A 15,741-nucleotide genomic window follows, 5' to 3' on the forward strand; every position below is an offset into this window, starting at 1 on the left:
ACTTGCTCTCCCTACCCGCCAATTTCCCCCCCCCCCGACCCCCGACAGCTGCCAAGTGCAAGCCAGCCGTGCGGAGATCTGGGTGGAAAGGCAGCATGTGTGTGTGTGTGTGTGTGTGTGTGTGCACGCAGCACACACCCAAGTACACCTTTAATTGTCTGCGGGCAGGGGAGAGTGACCGGCAATTTTCCACTTCAGTTCTCTTCTGGGATTCTCTTACTGGCGAGAGCGGAGGCTTTTCTTTAAAGTCTTGCTTTGTGTGCACGAGTCCTTCCAACGCCACAGTAGGACACTGTAATAGGGAGCCTAGCTAGCCCAGCTTCAAACAGAAGGAGCCCTGATGGCACTGTGGGTTAGGTGCTGGGCTGCTGACTGAAAGCTCAGCGGGTCAAACCCACCAGCTGCTCTGAGGGAGAAAGATGGGGCTGTCTGCTCCCTAAAGAGTTACAGCCTTGGGGACCCTGGACAGCAGTGCTGCCCACAATGGGTGGTGCTCCCTGGGGGCAGTGCTGGGGTGACTCAGCAGTACCTGCACTCCATGCTGGATGGTGGGCTGTAATTGCCAGAGGGGACAGTGAGTTTTTTTTTTTTTAATGGGGTGGGCAGCTAGGTAAGCTTGGGTCCCTTGGCTAGGAGTTGGAATTGACTTAATAGCGGAAGGTTTCCCTGGGGACAAAGAGCCCGGTGGTCTAAGGGTTCATTGTGCAGTTGCTGACTGAGAGGTCAGAGGTTCAAACCCACCAGTGGGTCTGCTCCCAAGAGATGGCAACCCGGAGACCCCAGGGCAGGAAGTCATGGTGGCAAAACTGCTGAGATGAAAAAGGAGCATGGACAGCTGGGTGGACACAGATGGTAGGAGGATATAGGTGGACAAAGAATAGATACAGGAGGATACTGGTGGATACAGGAGCTATCCAGGGAGCAAGAACACCTACCCCAAGCCAATGGAGAAGAGAGGGAGAGACAGAGAGATAGAGAGAGACCTGCACAGACAGTCAGGTAGACATGGGCCACGTGGCCACCTCTGAGGGAGCAAGGACAACAGAAAGACAGAGACAGAGAGATGCTGAGATATGGAGAAAGAGAAACGTAGAGGGATGGAGAGAGAAACAAAGGAAAGTAGAGAGGTAGGGGAGAGAGAGAGAGAGAGAGAGAGAGAGAGAGAGAGAGAGAGAGAGAGAATGAGAATCAGAGTGAGAGACAAGCAGAGAAAAAGGGGAGGAGGGAAGAAATAAGAGAGAAAGAAACAGAGACACCGAGAGAGATGGAGAGAGAGAAGAAGGCTACAGAAATGACAGAGCAGATGGAGGTCATGAGGAGATAGATCTCCAAGGGCGTAAGAGCAAAAGAGACAAGAGAAAGAAACAGAGAAGTACAGAGAGGCAGAGAAAAAGGGAGAGGAGAGAGGGATTAAGAGAGAGACACAGAGACAGAGGGGGAGGGAGAGTACCTCCCTGTCCTCTAGAGCCCTGTCCTGTATTCTAGCTTCCAGCCTCTCAGCAGCTGAGCACTTCAGCACTGAGCCACAGGCCCCTCCCAATCCCTCTGCCTGTGAGGAATGAGCACAGAGAGGGAGGATTTTCTGAGACCCCCGGGCCTGGCCCCGACCCTGCTGGGTCGCTGACCGACAAAGCAGGAGTCCCAGCTGAAGACAGTGTCCCGCCTGCTGTAGGCCCTGCTGGCCAGGTGGGGAGCCATCCGGTGCTGCCCAGGATTTCAAGGGCCAGGGCTGGGTGAGACAGCCAGAAGTCCCTCCTTCATCTGTGTGGGCCTGCGGGCTGGGGTGGGTCAGGAGCAGCGGGAGCTGGCAGATCAGAGGCACTGCTGGTCTCTGTAGTGTGGGCCCAGCATGCTCGCCCAGAGGTCACCTTCAAAGCCACTCTCCATTCTCTGTGCACCTGCAGCCGCTCCACTTTCAGTCACGAGGTGGGGCAGGATGATGGAGGCTGCCCACGGGGGACCCCAGGAGGGAGAAGACCAACTCAGGGCTTTGCTGTAGCCTTGTGAGGGCCGTGTCCTTGAGCACAGAGCTCCCAGGCTCCATAGGCAGAGTGGGCGCTTCCAGGTGCCTGGTCCTGGGACCTATCTGGCTGGGCTATGACAGTGGTCCCTCTCCTCCTAGAGCGTGTACCCAGGTGAGGCCAGGGCCAAGTCCAAGTTTCAGCCACCTGCCACTGCAGGAGTCTGTGTCCTGCTACATCCCTCAGATGCCCCTGGAGTGTGAACAAGGTTGCTTGTGTGCCAGGGGATGGCCCCAAACCCTACCTTCCTCCAGCCAGACCCAACGTCCAGCCTGACTGCTCAATGAACACTGCTGGGGCCCAGAATCTGCCCTGCTCACCCTGGTGACAACATCTTCCTCCTGTGAACCTGCTGGTGGGTTTGAACCACCAGCCTCTCTGCCAATGGCCTTGCCCAACCACTGTGCCACCAGGGCTCCTGCTGCTCAGATTAATGCCAGACAAACCCTGTCCTCGGACACGCAGGGACACACAGGGACACGCAGGCCCTCCATGCACAAGTCACCATTGACTTTGCAGGAACTAACACCAGTCAAAACCACACTCACACAGTCACCCTACGGGACAGGGCAGAGCTGCCTCATGGGTTTCTGAGCCTGTCCCTCTGTATGGGAGTAGAAAGCCCCATCTTTCTGCCTCAGAGTGGCTAGTGGTTTTGAACTGCTGACCTTGCTATTAGCAGTTCCATGTGTAATTCATGATGCCACCAGGGCTTCCAAGAGCACAGCATACTTGTGGAAGGTGGGAAATTGAAGACTCTATCTGGATTTTCCCGTTTCCTACCTCCCACCGGAGCTCATAACCCAGCAAGATCTGAAGCCCAGAGCTCAGAAGTACCAGGACCTGGTATCAAACCTTAAGCCAGACGAATCCCACCACTCTCTGGTTGAGTCCAACTTGCGGCCACTGTAGGACAGAGTCAAGCTGTCCTGTGGGTTTCTGAGGTTGGGATTCTTTCTGGGAGCAGACAGCCTCACCTTTCCCCTTGGGGCAGGTGGCGGGCTTGAACTGCTGAACTTTTGGTTGGCAGTCCAATGCTTATACACAGAGCCACCAGGGTCCCTTCATTCTGCCATGAAAACCCCATGCCAAACCTACTGCCCTGGAGTTGATCCCGCCTCCTGGCAGCCCTCTAGGACACAGTGGAACAGCGCCTGTGGGTTTCTGAGGCTGCTAATGTTTATGGAAGCAGGCGGTCTCATCTTTCTCCTGAAGGGCTGTTGGGGGACTCGAACCATTGACCTACTGGGTTAGCATCTGGGTATGTAACCACTGCGCCGCTTGGGCTCTCTTCTCGAGAACACCTTGCAAAAAGACCTTTGTGGCCTGTTTTCACAGAGAAACCTGGGGGTGGGGAGGGGTCCCTCAGGGTCACCGCTGCCCAGGGGCAAATTGGTGGTATGAAGACATGGAGAGAGGGTGTGGCCAGGGGAAGTGAGAGGGCGGGGCATGGCATCCCCACTGGCCCTCTCTGGGTGTGCACTGCACCCCTTCTGCCCTGGCAGAGAGGAGTCCTAGGAACTGGCTCAAGGGTTTAGAAAGGGCTTTGAATCATCCTGAGGAACTGCTATTCCCTCTGCTCAGCGAAGCGGTCACTTGAGGCTGAGAGGCGGTGAAGTGGCCGCAATGACTGTATCAGTGCCGGGGAGGGGTGGGGAGGTGCACTCCGGAGACTGGATTCTTGAATCCACTCTGCCCCCTGTAAATGTTGACCTCACCGATCTTCAGCAGGGCCTCCAGGATGGCCACTGCCCGAGAGCATGACAGGCAAGAGGGGCAGGAGCGGCCACCCCATCTGGGGTAGGATTTGATTCCCAATTTGATTCCCAATAACCCCGAACTCCAGCTGGCCTTCGCCCTCCAAGTCCCAGCCCCCAACCGACACTGCATCCAGCCCCTCACCATACCCAGCTTCAGCGGCTCTCTGGAGGTGCAAGTCCACACCCCCAGTGCTGGCCTGCCTGTCACCGTCCAGTCACCGTTCTAACTCCAGGGAACCTCTACACTGGCCTTGTCGCACCCGCTCAGGCTGCAGCCCAAGGAGGGCGAGTGGTTAGATTTGCCCTCAGACCCTTCTCCAGGGCCGGTGGCCACCCCACGCTACCCACGACTGTGTCCCCCACTGGCCGGCCGGCACTCACCTGCCACTGGATCAGCACTGAGGATGTGGTGTGCGGGGTCACCGAGACCAGGCTGGGGGGCTCTCCTGGAACTAGGGGACAAAGCAGGAGGAGAAGGAGAGGGTTACAGCCCTGCTAGCACAGAGTCCATCTCTGTCAGCCCCTAACCCTGCGCCCTCTGCTCTAATGTGTACTCAGGCCCTTTGCATGGCTTCCCGAGACCCCGCAACACGGTCTTCAAGTGCAGGGCTTCCCGTTAGACGGAAGCCGTGAGGCTGTGCTTTTGTAATCGCCCGCTGCTGACTGCCAGCGGCCCCCATGTATGAATAGTCTGAAACAGTGCCCCGTGTCAGTCCATCTCCTCGAGGGTCTATCTTTGACCTCACCAAGGGGGCTTTGAGCATCCTTCTGATCGGAAGGGCTCATCTTCCGTCACTCTATCCAACAAGTTCCTACTGCTATTCGTGTGGTTGTCGTTGGCCAATATGGTTGGATGTTTTTCCAGCAGTAGATCTCCAGGCCTTTCTTGCTAGTCTTTCTTAGTCTGGATGCTCCGTTGAAATTGAGTGTCCACCATGAGTGACCCTGCTGGAATTTGGGATTGTATTGACATGGCTTCCAGCATAGCAGCCACACAGTGGGACAGAGAGGGGGGTGAGGCCGACAGGGACATGCGACAACTGGGCAGCTTTTACTGGATGGCCCACTGCCCAGAGCCCAGGGGCTGCACGGAGGACTGGTCATCTGCTAACCATAGCTTTGGCAGCTTGCTCCCACACGGCAGCCAGAGGAAAAAGATCTGGCTTTCTGCTGGGGACCCTGATGGGACCAGTCCTACTACATCACATGCCTCACCATGATGACAGCAAAAGCAACACTCGAGGTTGGCGGTTTGAACCCGCCCCACAGTGCAGCAGAAGAAAGGCCTGCTGATCTGCCTCCCAACATCCTAAGAAATCCCGGCGGGGATGGGGGCGGGGGATCTGTGCAACAACACTCTGAAAGCCCCACGGCTCCTAGACTACTGGGAGGAAAGGCAGGCCCGTGCCAGCCAGGATGAGAGCGCCTCTACTCTGTCTCAGGGCCCCTGCAGGCAGGAGCAACAGCACCCCTGCTGCTGCCTCCAGAGGCTGCCCCTTGTACACAGACACCTCCCAGCCTGGGAACCTCTGGCTGCTGGGAGCTGGAGAGGATGCAGAGCAGCTGCCAGGAGAAGCGGCCATCACAGGAGGGGGGGAGGAGCCTGGGCCTGGGGCCCTGTTGTATCCTCAGAGGATCAGAATCCCAAAGGGCCAACCAGGGTCCTGAGGGCTGCAGGGGTGAGGTCACAGGGCTATGACACTGACCTCCTCAGCGACAGGACCCCGCCCCCGCCAAGTCAAGAGGGTGTGTCTGTATGGGAGTCAGTGGGGGGGGGGGGTGAGCATGTGTATGACTGGGAGGGTGGGTGGTGTGGGTGCACGTGTGACTCTGGGAGCGAGTGCATGTATGCGTATGAGGGAGGGTGGTGGGAATGTGTGTATGCACGTGACTGTGAATGTGTGTAAGGCAGTGTGAGGCTGAGTACGAGTGTGTTTCTGCGTCAGTGGATGTGTGTGAGTGAGAGTGTTGTGTACGCATGTTTGTGAGTGAGCGTGTCTGATTGTGAGTGTGGGTGCGGGTGATAGGTGTATGACTCTGAGTGTGTACATGTGTGGCCGTGGGAGTGAGTGTGTGAAAGAGTATGAGTGTGGTGTGAATGGATGTGTATGACTGAGGCGAGACTGTGTATGAGTGAGTGCGTGTTTGTGCATGAGTGGACATGTCCGAGTGCAAGTGTATGTTGGAGTGCGTGTGAGTGTGGATGAGTGGGTGTCAGTTGAGTGTGTGCATGTATGACTGTGGGAGTGAGCGTGTGTGCGCCTGCCTGTCTGTGAGTGTGGTGTAACTGTGTGTGCACGAGTGAGTGCGAGTGACAGTATGTGTGTGCACGTGTGTGAGAGTATGTGTGTGAGTGTGCGAGTGAGTGCGTGTGGTGTGACTATGTGAGGTTGTGAGTGTGCGTTCCCTTCTTTATTCTCGGAGCGAATGTGCAGTCGTAGTAATATGGCCCCACGTCGACGGCTGGAAGATGTAACTATAAAAGCTTAGCCACGTGCTCCTTTGGGGTGTGAGCGTCTTCGGGGCCTGCTCCCAGGTGTGCTGTGCTGGCTGACGAGCTGGGTTGTGAACCTAAAAGCCAGCTGTCTGCCCCCCCAAGGACCCACAGCCCCAGAAATCCTTGGCTTCACTGTGAGCCATTTGACTCAAGGGCAACAGGTTTTGTTCTGCATGGGACAAGATCACCAGGCCTTTCTCCCATGGAGAGGTTTGAACCGCTGACTATTCAGTTGGCAGGGAAGCTACTGATGGCCCCCAGTGCTCCTCTCCCCAGCTCACACCAGTACCCTGTCCAGGGCCTTAACTTAACCAGGGCCCATGTCTCCATGGCTTCTTGTTCACGTTGGACCTTAGCTGTTTAACCACCTGAGTAGGGGTCCCTGCAGCCCTCCCCAGGTGGCTCAGTCACAGGAGGGGCGTAAAGGGAAGGGTCCTTTGGAGCGTGTGTCCTGGTCCCCTCCCCCTGCTGCAATAGCCCCTCCTGAGTTCAGCCACGCAACGGGCTCCACAGACAAGGTGGTGGTGTGCTGTTTTGTTTCTCACTCCTTCCACCCTATTGGGTACAATTTTTCTTTAATTCCTAGAAATGGCTCAGGACGAGAAGATACAGCTGCAGCAGCCACTAACCAGTGGAACACAGAAGGCGGGAAGTCAGGCTCTGGGAAAGTGGAGGAGGTCAAAAGTGAAGTGGAAGGCTTGGAGCCCAAATGGATGGGGGCTGACCACTCAGGACTGGATGATCAAATGGCGTGCGATGCTGGCAGGGACCAACTGATGCGGAAGGGCATGGTATTCGTTGTCAACAAGAGCACTTCAAGATCTCTCCTGAACCACAATGCCGCCAGTGACAGGCTGACATCCGTGCGTCCACAAGGAAGATGAGCTCATAGACGACTGCTCAGATGAACACAGCAGCCGCCAAAGCCAAGGGTGAAAAAGAAATTGGATAAGCCTGTCCGCCGACTTATAGAGTCTGCACTTGATGAAGCACACCCTCCAGATGCTTGGATCATTGCTGGTGCTTGGAACTCGGAAGTTGGAGACCAAAGTCAAGAATGGGTCAGTGGAAAACAGGAACTTGGTGATAGACATGATGCTGGAGGCCATGTGATATATAAGTTAGTGGACAGATCTGTTTTCAACCACATCAATGGTGACTATACACCAGGCCCAGGCCCGGTGGAATGGACAGGAATTTGTGGGTGGGGACCCCAGAGAAGCTCCCCACCAGTCAGGACACAGGCTAGGGCTGAAGGACCAGACCATCCGTGGCTCGTGAGCAAGTTCAGGCTGGACTTGAATTAAGGAGAATGAGTCCACCTGAGCCAACACGGACCTGGAGTGTTTATATGCCACCTGAATCTAGAGACCAGCTCAAGGTCCGATTTGAGCCGCTGGGCACTGACTAATGACCAAAGACAGAAGCAGAGTTGGGAGGATGCCTAGGACCTCGTTCACGCCCCAGCAAAAGGCCACAATTAAAATATGTATATTAGAAAGAACAGACCAAAATGGACATTAGGAGAGACCCTGACACCTGCTATTGGACCAAGAAGACATAAAGGGAGGAAAAGTTGGACAGAACATCTCCAAGGGCACCTCAAGAAGACAAAGCAAGTGTTCCGAGACCCTCTGAAGCAGCCAGCATGGTTAAGCCATCTGCACATCGCAGGTTGGTGACAAGCCTCCCTCTAATATTGATGCTGCGTTCTTCTTCATCAAGTCCAGCTTCTTGGATTATCTGTACAGCACACAGACTGCGTAAAGTCTGGATAAACCAGGCCGCGCACCTTTCCTGATATTAAACCACGTGGCACTCTTGTGCACTATGTTCAAATGACTGCCCCCGGGCCTGGGTACAGGTTTGGTGTGATCAGTGAAATGGGCTGGGATTCTCCTGATCCAGAATTTGCTAGGACCCCCACGGTCGAATGCCTTTGCCTAGTCAACAGAACACAGGGGAAGATCTTCCTGGTACCCTCTGCTTGTAGCACAACTCCGTCTGACCTCTAGTGATGATGCCCCTCATTCCACATCCTCTTCTGTACCCGGCTGGAATTTCTGGCAGCTCCCTGTCAGTGCAGCCCTGAGACCATTTCGGCATGATCTGCGGCAAATGTTTTACTTGTGTGTGAAGGTAATGCTCCTGTTGGGCAATTCTCTCATCCTGTTGCGTCCCCTTTCTTGGAAGTATCCAGAGACATGAATGCCTTCTGGTTGGCTGGCCTGGGGGTCTGCTTTCCAAATTTCCTGGCCTAGATGCGTGAGTACTTCCAGACTTGCACCCATTTCTGAAAACATCGCAATTGGGATCTTCAGTTTTTGTTTGGGGGTTCAGTGTACCTTAGACGACCTCATTCAAGACCATCAGCTCTGATCCCGTGTTACTTCCTGAAGGGTTCGGATACCGTCTCGGCTACACTGGACCCCGGGAGAAGGACATGTGCTGGGTGAAGCAGAGGGTCAGGGAACAAGAGGAAGACCCTTGAGGAGATGGACTGACACACGGGCTGCAGCACAGGGAGGTTGTGAGGCTGCTGCGGGACCGGGCGGCCTTCTTCCTGTTCTGCCTGCTGGCAACTATGAACCATTGTCTGCCTGCGAGGCCCGGTGGAGTTGACGCTGACCATCCAGATCTCAGCTGTGAGGTCACAGGGCGAGGCTATGCAGGCGGGTTTGTTTAAAGCTCACTCTATCCATGGCCAGAGTGGAACAAGGTGGTACCCTGTGGAGACCTTGGACTGGTGTCGGCTGGGGAACGGTCCAGCAACTCCGCTGGATGGAGCTGGAGGTCAGGTGTTCAGCCCTGGCTCTGCTTCCCCACCCTCGGCATCATCTCCGTCCTTTCCCCGAATGCTCCAGGCCCTCCCACCCTGAGCTGGCCATGGTGGGCGGAGCCGTGTCCAGGCTCACGCCACTAAATCCCAGCATGTCTCCAGGCCCCAGGCCACTCGGGAGAACCTGGAGCTGGAAATCCCTCCTGAGCCTTTCAGTCCAGCAGTCTCAGTGTGCTGACGTCAGGCAGACGGCCCCTGAGTGAGCGGGAGACTGAGAAAGCCTCTCTCGACCCGCACTACCCTCTGACATCTAGCTTTAAGGATTCCATAAATTATTCAACGTCTACGATGCTAATGGAGTGCCCAGACTTCAGAAGTCAATCAGAGGCGCTTCCATCCCATCTGGGAGCCCGTCAAGGCCTGATTTATGGCCAGTGGGTCTGCGGGGACACGTGAGAGGTCTGCTGAGATCCTCTCTCACCGCCGCTGCCGCCGCCACCACCACCGGCCTGCTCAACTCCCTCAGGTCCCCTCCATGGCCCCCTTTCAGAGGGAGCAACGGGCTCCCCCAGCTCGGGTAGTGCTTACGCACCGTCCTGCAGCGTGGTCACAGCCTCTGTCTCCACGCTGAAGTCGCTGTCCCCAATGTCGTTGGTGGCCTTCAGGCGCAGTTTGTAGGAGGTGAAGGGCCTCAGCCTGGAACGAGCAGGGCACCCAGTAAATGTGGGAGGTCTCCAGCCCTCCCTGCCCTTGGGGCCTCTGGAACCAATTGGGTGGGGATGGGGTGGGGGTGGAGCCCAGTGGAGCCAGTGTGGGGTACACGTCTCTTGCCCTCAGCCCTGGGAAGCCAATGTGGGGAGGCCAGAGCTTCCAGGTGAACCCCAGACAGCAGGGCGTTCTGGTGGACGGGAGCCTCATGTGACACTCAGGGCGTGTCCGAGGGCCTGGTCCCGGGAAAGAGGAGACAGGCAGGCAGCGGGTGTGGGCAGCACTCCCAGCAGACGTTCGAGGGGCTCCCTACACCAGGATGCATGTGCACCTCCTCTGGATTAGAGACAAACTGCAGCTCTCCGAGGAGCGTACCCCATTCCTCCGGAGAAGCTCCTGGGCTCACCCTCACGTAGATGCGGAACAGAAAACAAACGAGCACCCATCCAGACCACTTCCCCGGCTTCTCAGCCCTCAAAGCTCCCAGGTGGACAACTGCCCCAGGCCAAGCCCCGCTAGCTGTGCTCTCCAGCGTCCACCTGCTGCCCCAGCGACAGGCAGTCACCCCGCCCAAGGCCCTAACTCCCCACCACACGATGAATCAGAAGCTGGCACGCATTCTCCCCCCAGCCCCTCAGCGCAGCGAGGTGGGAGAGCAGAGAGGGCTCTTCCTGTCTCGTGGACGAGAAAACAGATGGACGGTGCCCTTAGGGCCCTGCCCACGCCCAGAGGGCTGGACAGCGCTGGATTGAAGCGATGCCAATTGTCCGTGTGAAAACATGTCTTCCAGTTCACATAGGGGCACACAAGTTCCCCCGCAGCACCACGTGGTGCTTTCCACATGGAAATTTCATGTGTATTTTCACTCATTCACTCAGCTATCCACCTACCATCTATCCATCCATCCTATCCACCCATCCATCCATCCATCCATCCACGCAACCACCCACCTACCATCTATCCATCCCTCCTATCCACCCATCCATCCATCCACGCAACCACCCACCTACCATCTATCCATCCATCCTATCCACCCATCCATCCACGCAACCACCCACCTACCATCTATCCATCCCTCCTATCCATCTATCCATCCATCCATCCACGCAACCACCCACCTACCATCTATCCATCCATCCATCCACGCAACCACCCACCTACCATCTATCCATCCATCCATTCTATCCATCCACCTACCATCCACCTACTCACCAATTCATCCATCCACCATCCATCCATCCACCATCCATCCATCCACCATTAATCCATTTATCCATCCATCCACCATCCATCCACCCACCCGTCATCCATCCTTCTATCCATCCATCCACTCACATATCTATCCACCATCCATCGTCAACCCCCCTGTTGGGCATAGACTCAAGGGTCAAGGCAGGATTGGAATCGTGAGTCCATGAGAAGCAGGGGTACAAGCCCCCAGCTCTTCAGTGAGGGCTGACTGGGAAGGGCCCCCTGTTCCTCCTTGGGGAGGATCCTGTGGTCCCCATGGTACCTTTCGATAATGCAGGCGGTGGCCTCGTGGCTGATGGATGAGGAGTAGGTGAGCCAGGCTCCGGCCGGCAGTTCTCGCACCTGCACGGTGAAGTAGCGGATGGGGGACGCGCCGTCACTGCCTGGGGTCCACTGGAGCTGCAGGCTGCGGGCAGACACTTCTGCCTGGGGCACCAGGAGCTCCCGGGGTGGCGCCGGCCGCTCTGAAACCAAAGAAAGCTTGGTGTCATCCCACACTCCTGACAGCGAGGTCGGCTTGGCGAACTTCGTGGTTTATTCTTTGAACACCTCTAGGCAGAAACACCACGACAGGCGGTGTGTTCTGAAATGTATCCTCACGCAGGTGAGGAGGCTGCACGTCTGAATCCAGCCCCGGGCCCTTGTCACCTTTCAGCACCGGTGAGTCTAATGCCCATGTCTTTTTCCTTTGGTAATGTACATGCTTGAATGATGCATGCATATATGTATTTGTATGAGTGCGCACAATCCAGGAGCAGGAATGAGAAGAGAGATACCAGACGGGAAGGGTGAAGGGGTGGGAGGAGGGGAAGAAGGGGAAGAAGGGGAAACTGAGCGACACAACCACACACACCCGTCCAACACCGGAAACCATGGGGGAAGGAAGACAGTGGTCGGTGTGAGACATGGAAATAATAATAATTGATAATCTATCAAGGGGGCACAAGGGTGCGGGGAGAGGAGCTGATAGCAAGGGCTCAGTAGAAAGTAGTAACTGTTTAGAAAGGAAGGCTAGCAACATTTGTACATATATGCCGGATACAATTGATGTGTGGATTGTCATAAGCATTGTAAGTGCTCTCAATAAAATGATTTTTCAAAAAAGAGTCCATTTGTGGGATATTTGCTAACTTAGTGCATCATTTATTTCACTAACTAAACCCACGTATCCATCTACGAACTGCCAAAAGAACAAGCACACAGGTCTTAGAAGAGGTACAGCCAGAATGCTCCTTGGAGACAAGGATGGGGAGTCTTCCGCTCGCGGACATTGGGAACGCTGTCAGGAGACCAGTGTGTGGAGCAGGACATCGTGTTTGGTAAAGCAGAAAATGAGGAGGGCGCTCGACAAGATGGACTGGCACGGTGGGTGCACCAGTGGGCTGGGTACAGGAGCACTTGTGAGGACAGGGCAGTTTCCACTCGGTCCTGCTCAGTGTTGCTGTGAGGTGGCTCCACTCGATGGGCCCTGACGTCAACGACGACGTCTCTTTCTGCTACAATGTGTGTCTCTGTCAATGTGCGCGACTGTCTAGGTATCTTTTTTGGTGCCAAGGATCCCCTGGTGGTGCACTGGGTTTGTGTTGGGCTGCTCATCACAAAATCAGCAGTTCGAAACCCCCAGCTGCTCCAAGGGGGGAAATAGAAGCTGTCTGCTCCGCAGTCCAGAGCCCCCACGAGGTTCCCCTCTGCCCCTGGGGCTGCTGTGCATCAGAGTGGACTCCATGGCAGGGAGGTGGGGTTTTTTTGGGGGGCGGAGCATGGCCAGAGTGACCCTTAGAGACAAAGATGGTGAGACTACTTCTTACAGACTTTGAGCATGTTGTTAGGGGATACCAGTCCCTGGAGAAGGACATCGTGCTTGGAAACGTAGGGGGCAGCGAAAGAGAAGAAGGCCCTCCAGAGCTGGACTGACTGACGGACGATGGGTGCAACAATGGGCTCGGACACAGCAACGATGGCAAGGATGACGCAGGACCGGGCATCATGTCCTACTGTTACATACAAGGTGGCTCCATTATCCACCTGCTTACCTAGACATGCATCTGTGCTGCCGTCTACCTATGTCTATTGCTATTCGTCTTACTGAAAACAACCCTGATTCCCTTATCCCTTCTTCTGTGTCCCTCGTCCCTCTCCCCCGGTTTTCTCTGTAACCATCAGCACCTACTTCTTGTGGGGTGAAAACCATCTTCCCCGTATTATGATGACACCCCCCCCCCAGTAGCTGTCTTTATGGGACTGGCTCACTTGGCTCCACATGTGGTCTTCCGTCTTCGTCCACATCCTGGGGTCTTGAATGACCTCATCACTCTTCTTCCTCCACCCTCGGGCTGTGGACACTCCTTATGTATTGGCCTCCGTCGGCATCCCTGGGGTCTGGGAGGCTCCCAGCAGAGAGACCCCGGGTCTCAATGACGCCCTCCACTCCAGCTCTTATCTCTTGCCAGTGCCCTGGTTCCCCTGTCTCTTCTTTGCTCTCTCATAAAATAGAATGAGCCCTTGGGCTGTCGGGTTGGGCTGCTGATCACAGTGTTGCCGGTTCAAACCCACCAGCTGCTCTGTGGGCGAAAGATAAGGCTGGCTGCTCCCATCAAGATTTATGGCCTCAGAAACCATATCAGAGGAAGCCCTGCACGGGTCAGAATCCACTTGACTGGTTAAGGAAAACAAACGCCACCGCAACCCTTTTGAAATGAGCTCCTAGGTGGTAGGCAATGAGTCCTGGTGGTGCTGTGGGTCAGGCGTTAGGCTGCAAACAACAAGGTTGGCAGTTCGAACCCACCAGCTGCTCCTCGGGAGAACGAAGAGGCTGCCTGCACCACACACAGATCTTGGAGACCCTGCATGTGCCCTGGCGGCGGCATGGTTACATGCTGGGCTGAAAACAGCATGGTCAGCATTTAGCATGTGAGAACGATGAGGTTTCCTGTTCCCTGAGACAGTTAGCCTTGGAAGCCCGCTGGGCCGGCTGGTCCTCCCGTCCTGTAGGGCTGCTATGCACTGGAAGGGCAGCCAGTTGGTTTGGGGCTTATGAGTCAGGACAACGTCTCCGTAGTAGTGGGTTTGGCTTGGTTAAGATAAAAGGGGATGCTGACCATGCCCCAGGCGAAGTCCCGACTGCACCTGGGGGCGTGTCCCACGTGAGGTGTTGTATCTCTCCAAATTCCCGCACAGCTGGTTGCCTGATCACTCGAGACCCTAGTCTGGGGCATGATGACACCAGGGCATAGTTGCCAACCCACTGGGAATCGTGGCCTAGCTAAGCTGGCAAGGATTTGGGGGAGTGTACCTCAGAGGGCAGGTGAGAGAGCTACTGGTCGGAGGGGACTGACCCACATCTTGCCTGTCAGGAACGGGTAGCAGGGAGGAGACAGACTATTCGCTGCAAGTGAATGTGAAGCTGGATCCAGGGACCCCAGCGCTACTACGACTTGGGATCATGGGCTAGGGGCTCGGGGAGGTACCTGCAGGTTCCCCAGGACTCCCTATCCTCCACCTGTGGGGCTCAGTCCATCCTAGCACCTCCTTCCACTCCCTGTAAAGTCAACCTGACCCAGACAGGAAGGTAATCTGTCTTGGCTGGTTTTGTGGGTGTCGGGTGCAGGTCCCTTGCAGGGGTCACTACTCAGCCACTCCGAGAGTGACTGGGAGCACCCCATCCCTGCAGCAGGACCTGAATCTGAATGTAGCTGCCCCCAAACCATCATGGCCCCAGCAACTCATTCTGAGAAGCACCTCAGCACGGGGAGGAGTGCTTGTTTAATTGTTGGTGAGGCAGACCATCGGTCCTGATTACAATGGTGGCGGCGTGTAATAACACAGCGCCAGGTGGCTAAGGGCCTCTGGGCTCTCCTCCTGAGTTGGTCCTGGGTCCCTGAGCACACACTGTGGGTTTGGTGGGGCTTCTCGGAATCCCTCCCTCCCTCATCAGAGCCCACCCGGCCAACCCTGGATCCTGGTGTTACTGGCTGCCCCGTAGCGTAGAAATGCACTCCACAGGGATCCCGGGGCTGTTTGCAGTTGTCCATTGCCAGGCCGTTCTTCCGAAGCACCTGGGCGGACATGAACATTCTCGGAACACCACAGGTACTCCGTGCAGGTGAGTTTCCTCCTTGTCAGCCTCTCAGGCGCCAGTCTGAACTCACTCACTCCTGATCTAACTCAGCCCCCATCCTACCCCCCAGACATTACCTGTACCCCTCTTGTGATAGAAACAAGAATGGTCACAGCAAAAACACCACTCCCCAATTGGCCCTCACTTGTGAGTTATTGGGGGGGGTGTTGCCTTGGAAATAGGGAGTAGAAAGCCTCATCTCTTTGCAGAGGAGCAGCTGGTGAGTTTGAACTACCGGCTTCACTGTTAGCAGCCCAACACATAACCACTGCACTACCAAGGCTCCTGTGTGTGACGTGCCCTAGCAGAGACTTGAACCAGGTCTCCTCGTGGAAGAGCAAGATTCCAGTCTTGAATCCCCATCACAGCCTTGTTTACATCACGAGGTGCAGCCCCCCGGGGGCCTCTGGGCAGAGTCCTGGCGGCTAGTACACTGCCCCCTGCACCAGGTGAGCTCAGAATTCCATCAGAGACTCTGGGGTTACTCCGGGCTTGGGCTATCACCATTTCACAGATGAGGCAGCTGCAGCGTGGAGCAGATAAGGGCCGGCAAGGCTCCGTCTGTGCTCCCAGCAGCCCCTATGAGGTGATGGGGTCCCTGACCCCGG

General features: G+C 55.9%; 1 protein-coding gene across 1 annotated transcript in view; it reads right to left on the bottom strand.

The window, feature by feature from the left end:
• SDK1 (sidekick cell adhesion molecule 1) overlaps window positions 1-15,741 on the bottom strand; it is a 504,911-nt gene that overhangs the window by 48,902 nt on the left and 440,268 nt on the right. The window contains exons 30-32 of the mRNA XM_075528195.1: window positions 11,279-11,480; window positions 9,650-9,753; window positions 4,163-4,233 (exon numbers count right to left, since the gene is read on the bottom strand). Coding sequence (XP_075384310.1) covers window positions 4,163-4,233; window positions 9,650-9,753; window positions 11,279-11,480 — 377 coding nt within the window. The remainder of the gene's footprint in view (window positions 1-4,162; window positions 4,234-9,649; window positions 9,754-11,278; window positions 11,481-15,741) is intronic.

This window comes from Tenrec ecaudatus, chromosome 12, assembly GCF_050624435.1.
Source record: "Tenrec ecaudatus isolate mTenEca1 chromosome 12, mTenEca1.hap1, whole genome shotgun sequence".
Classification (NCBI taxonomy): domain Eukaryota; kingdom Metazoa; phylum Chordata; class Mammalia; order Afrosoricida; family Tenrecidae; genus Tenrec; species Tenrec ecaudatus.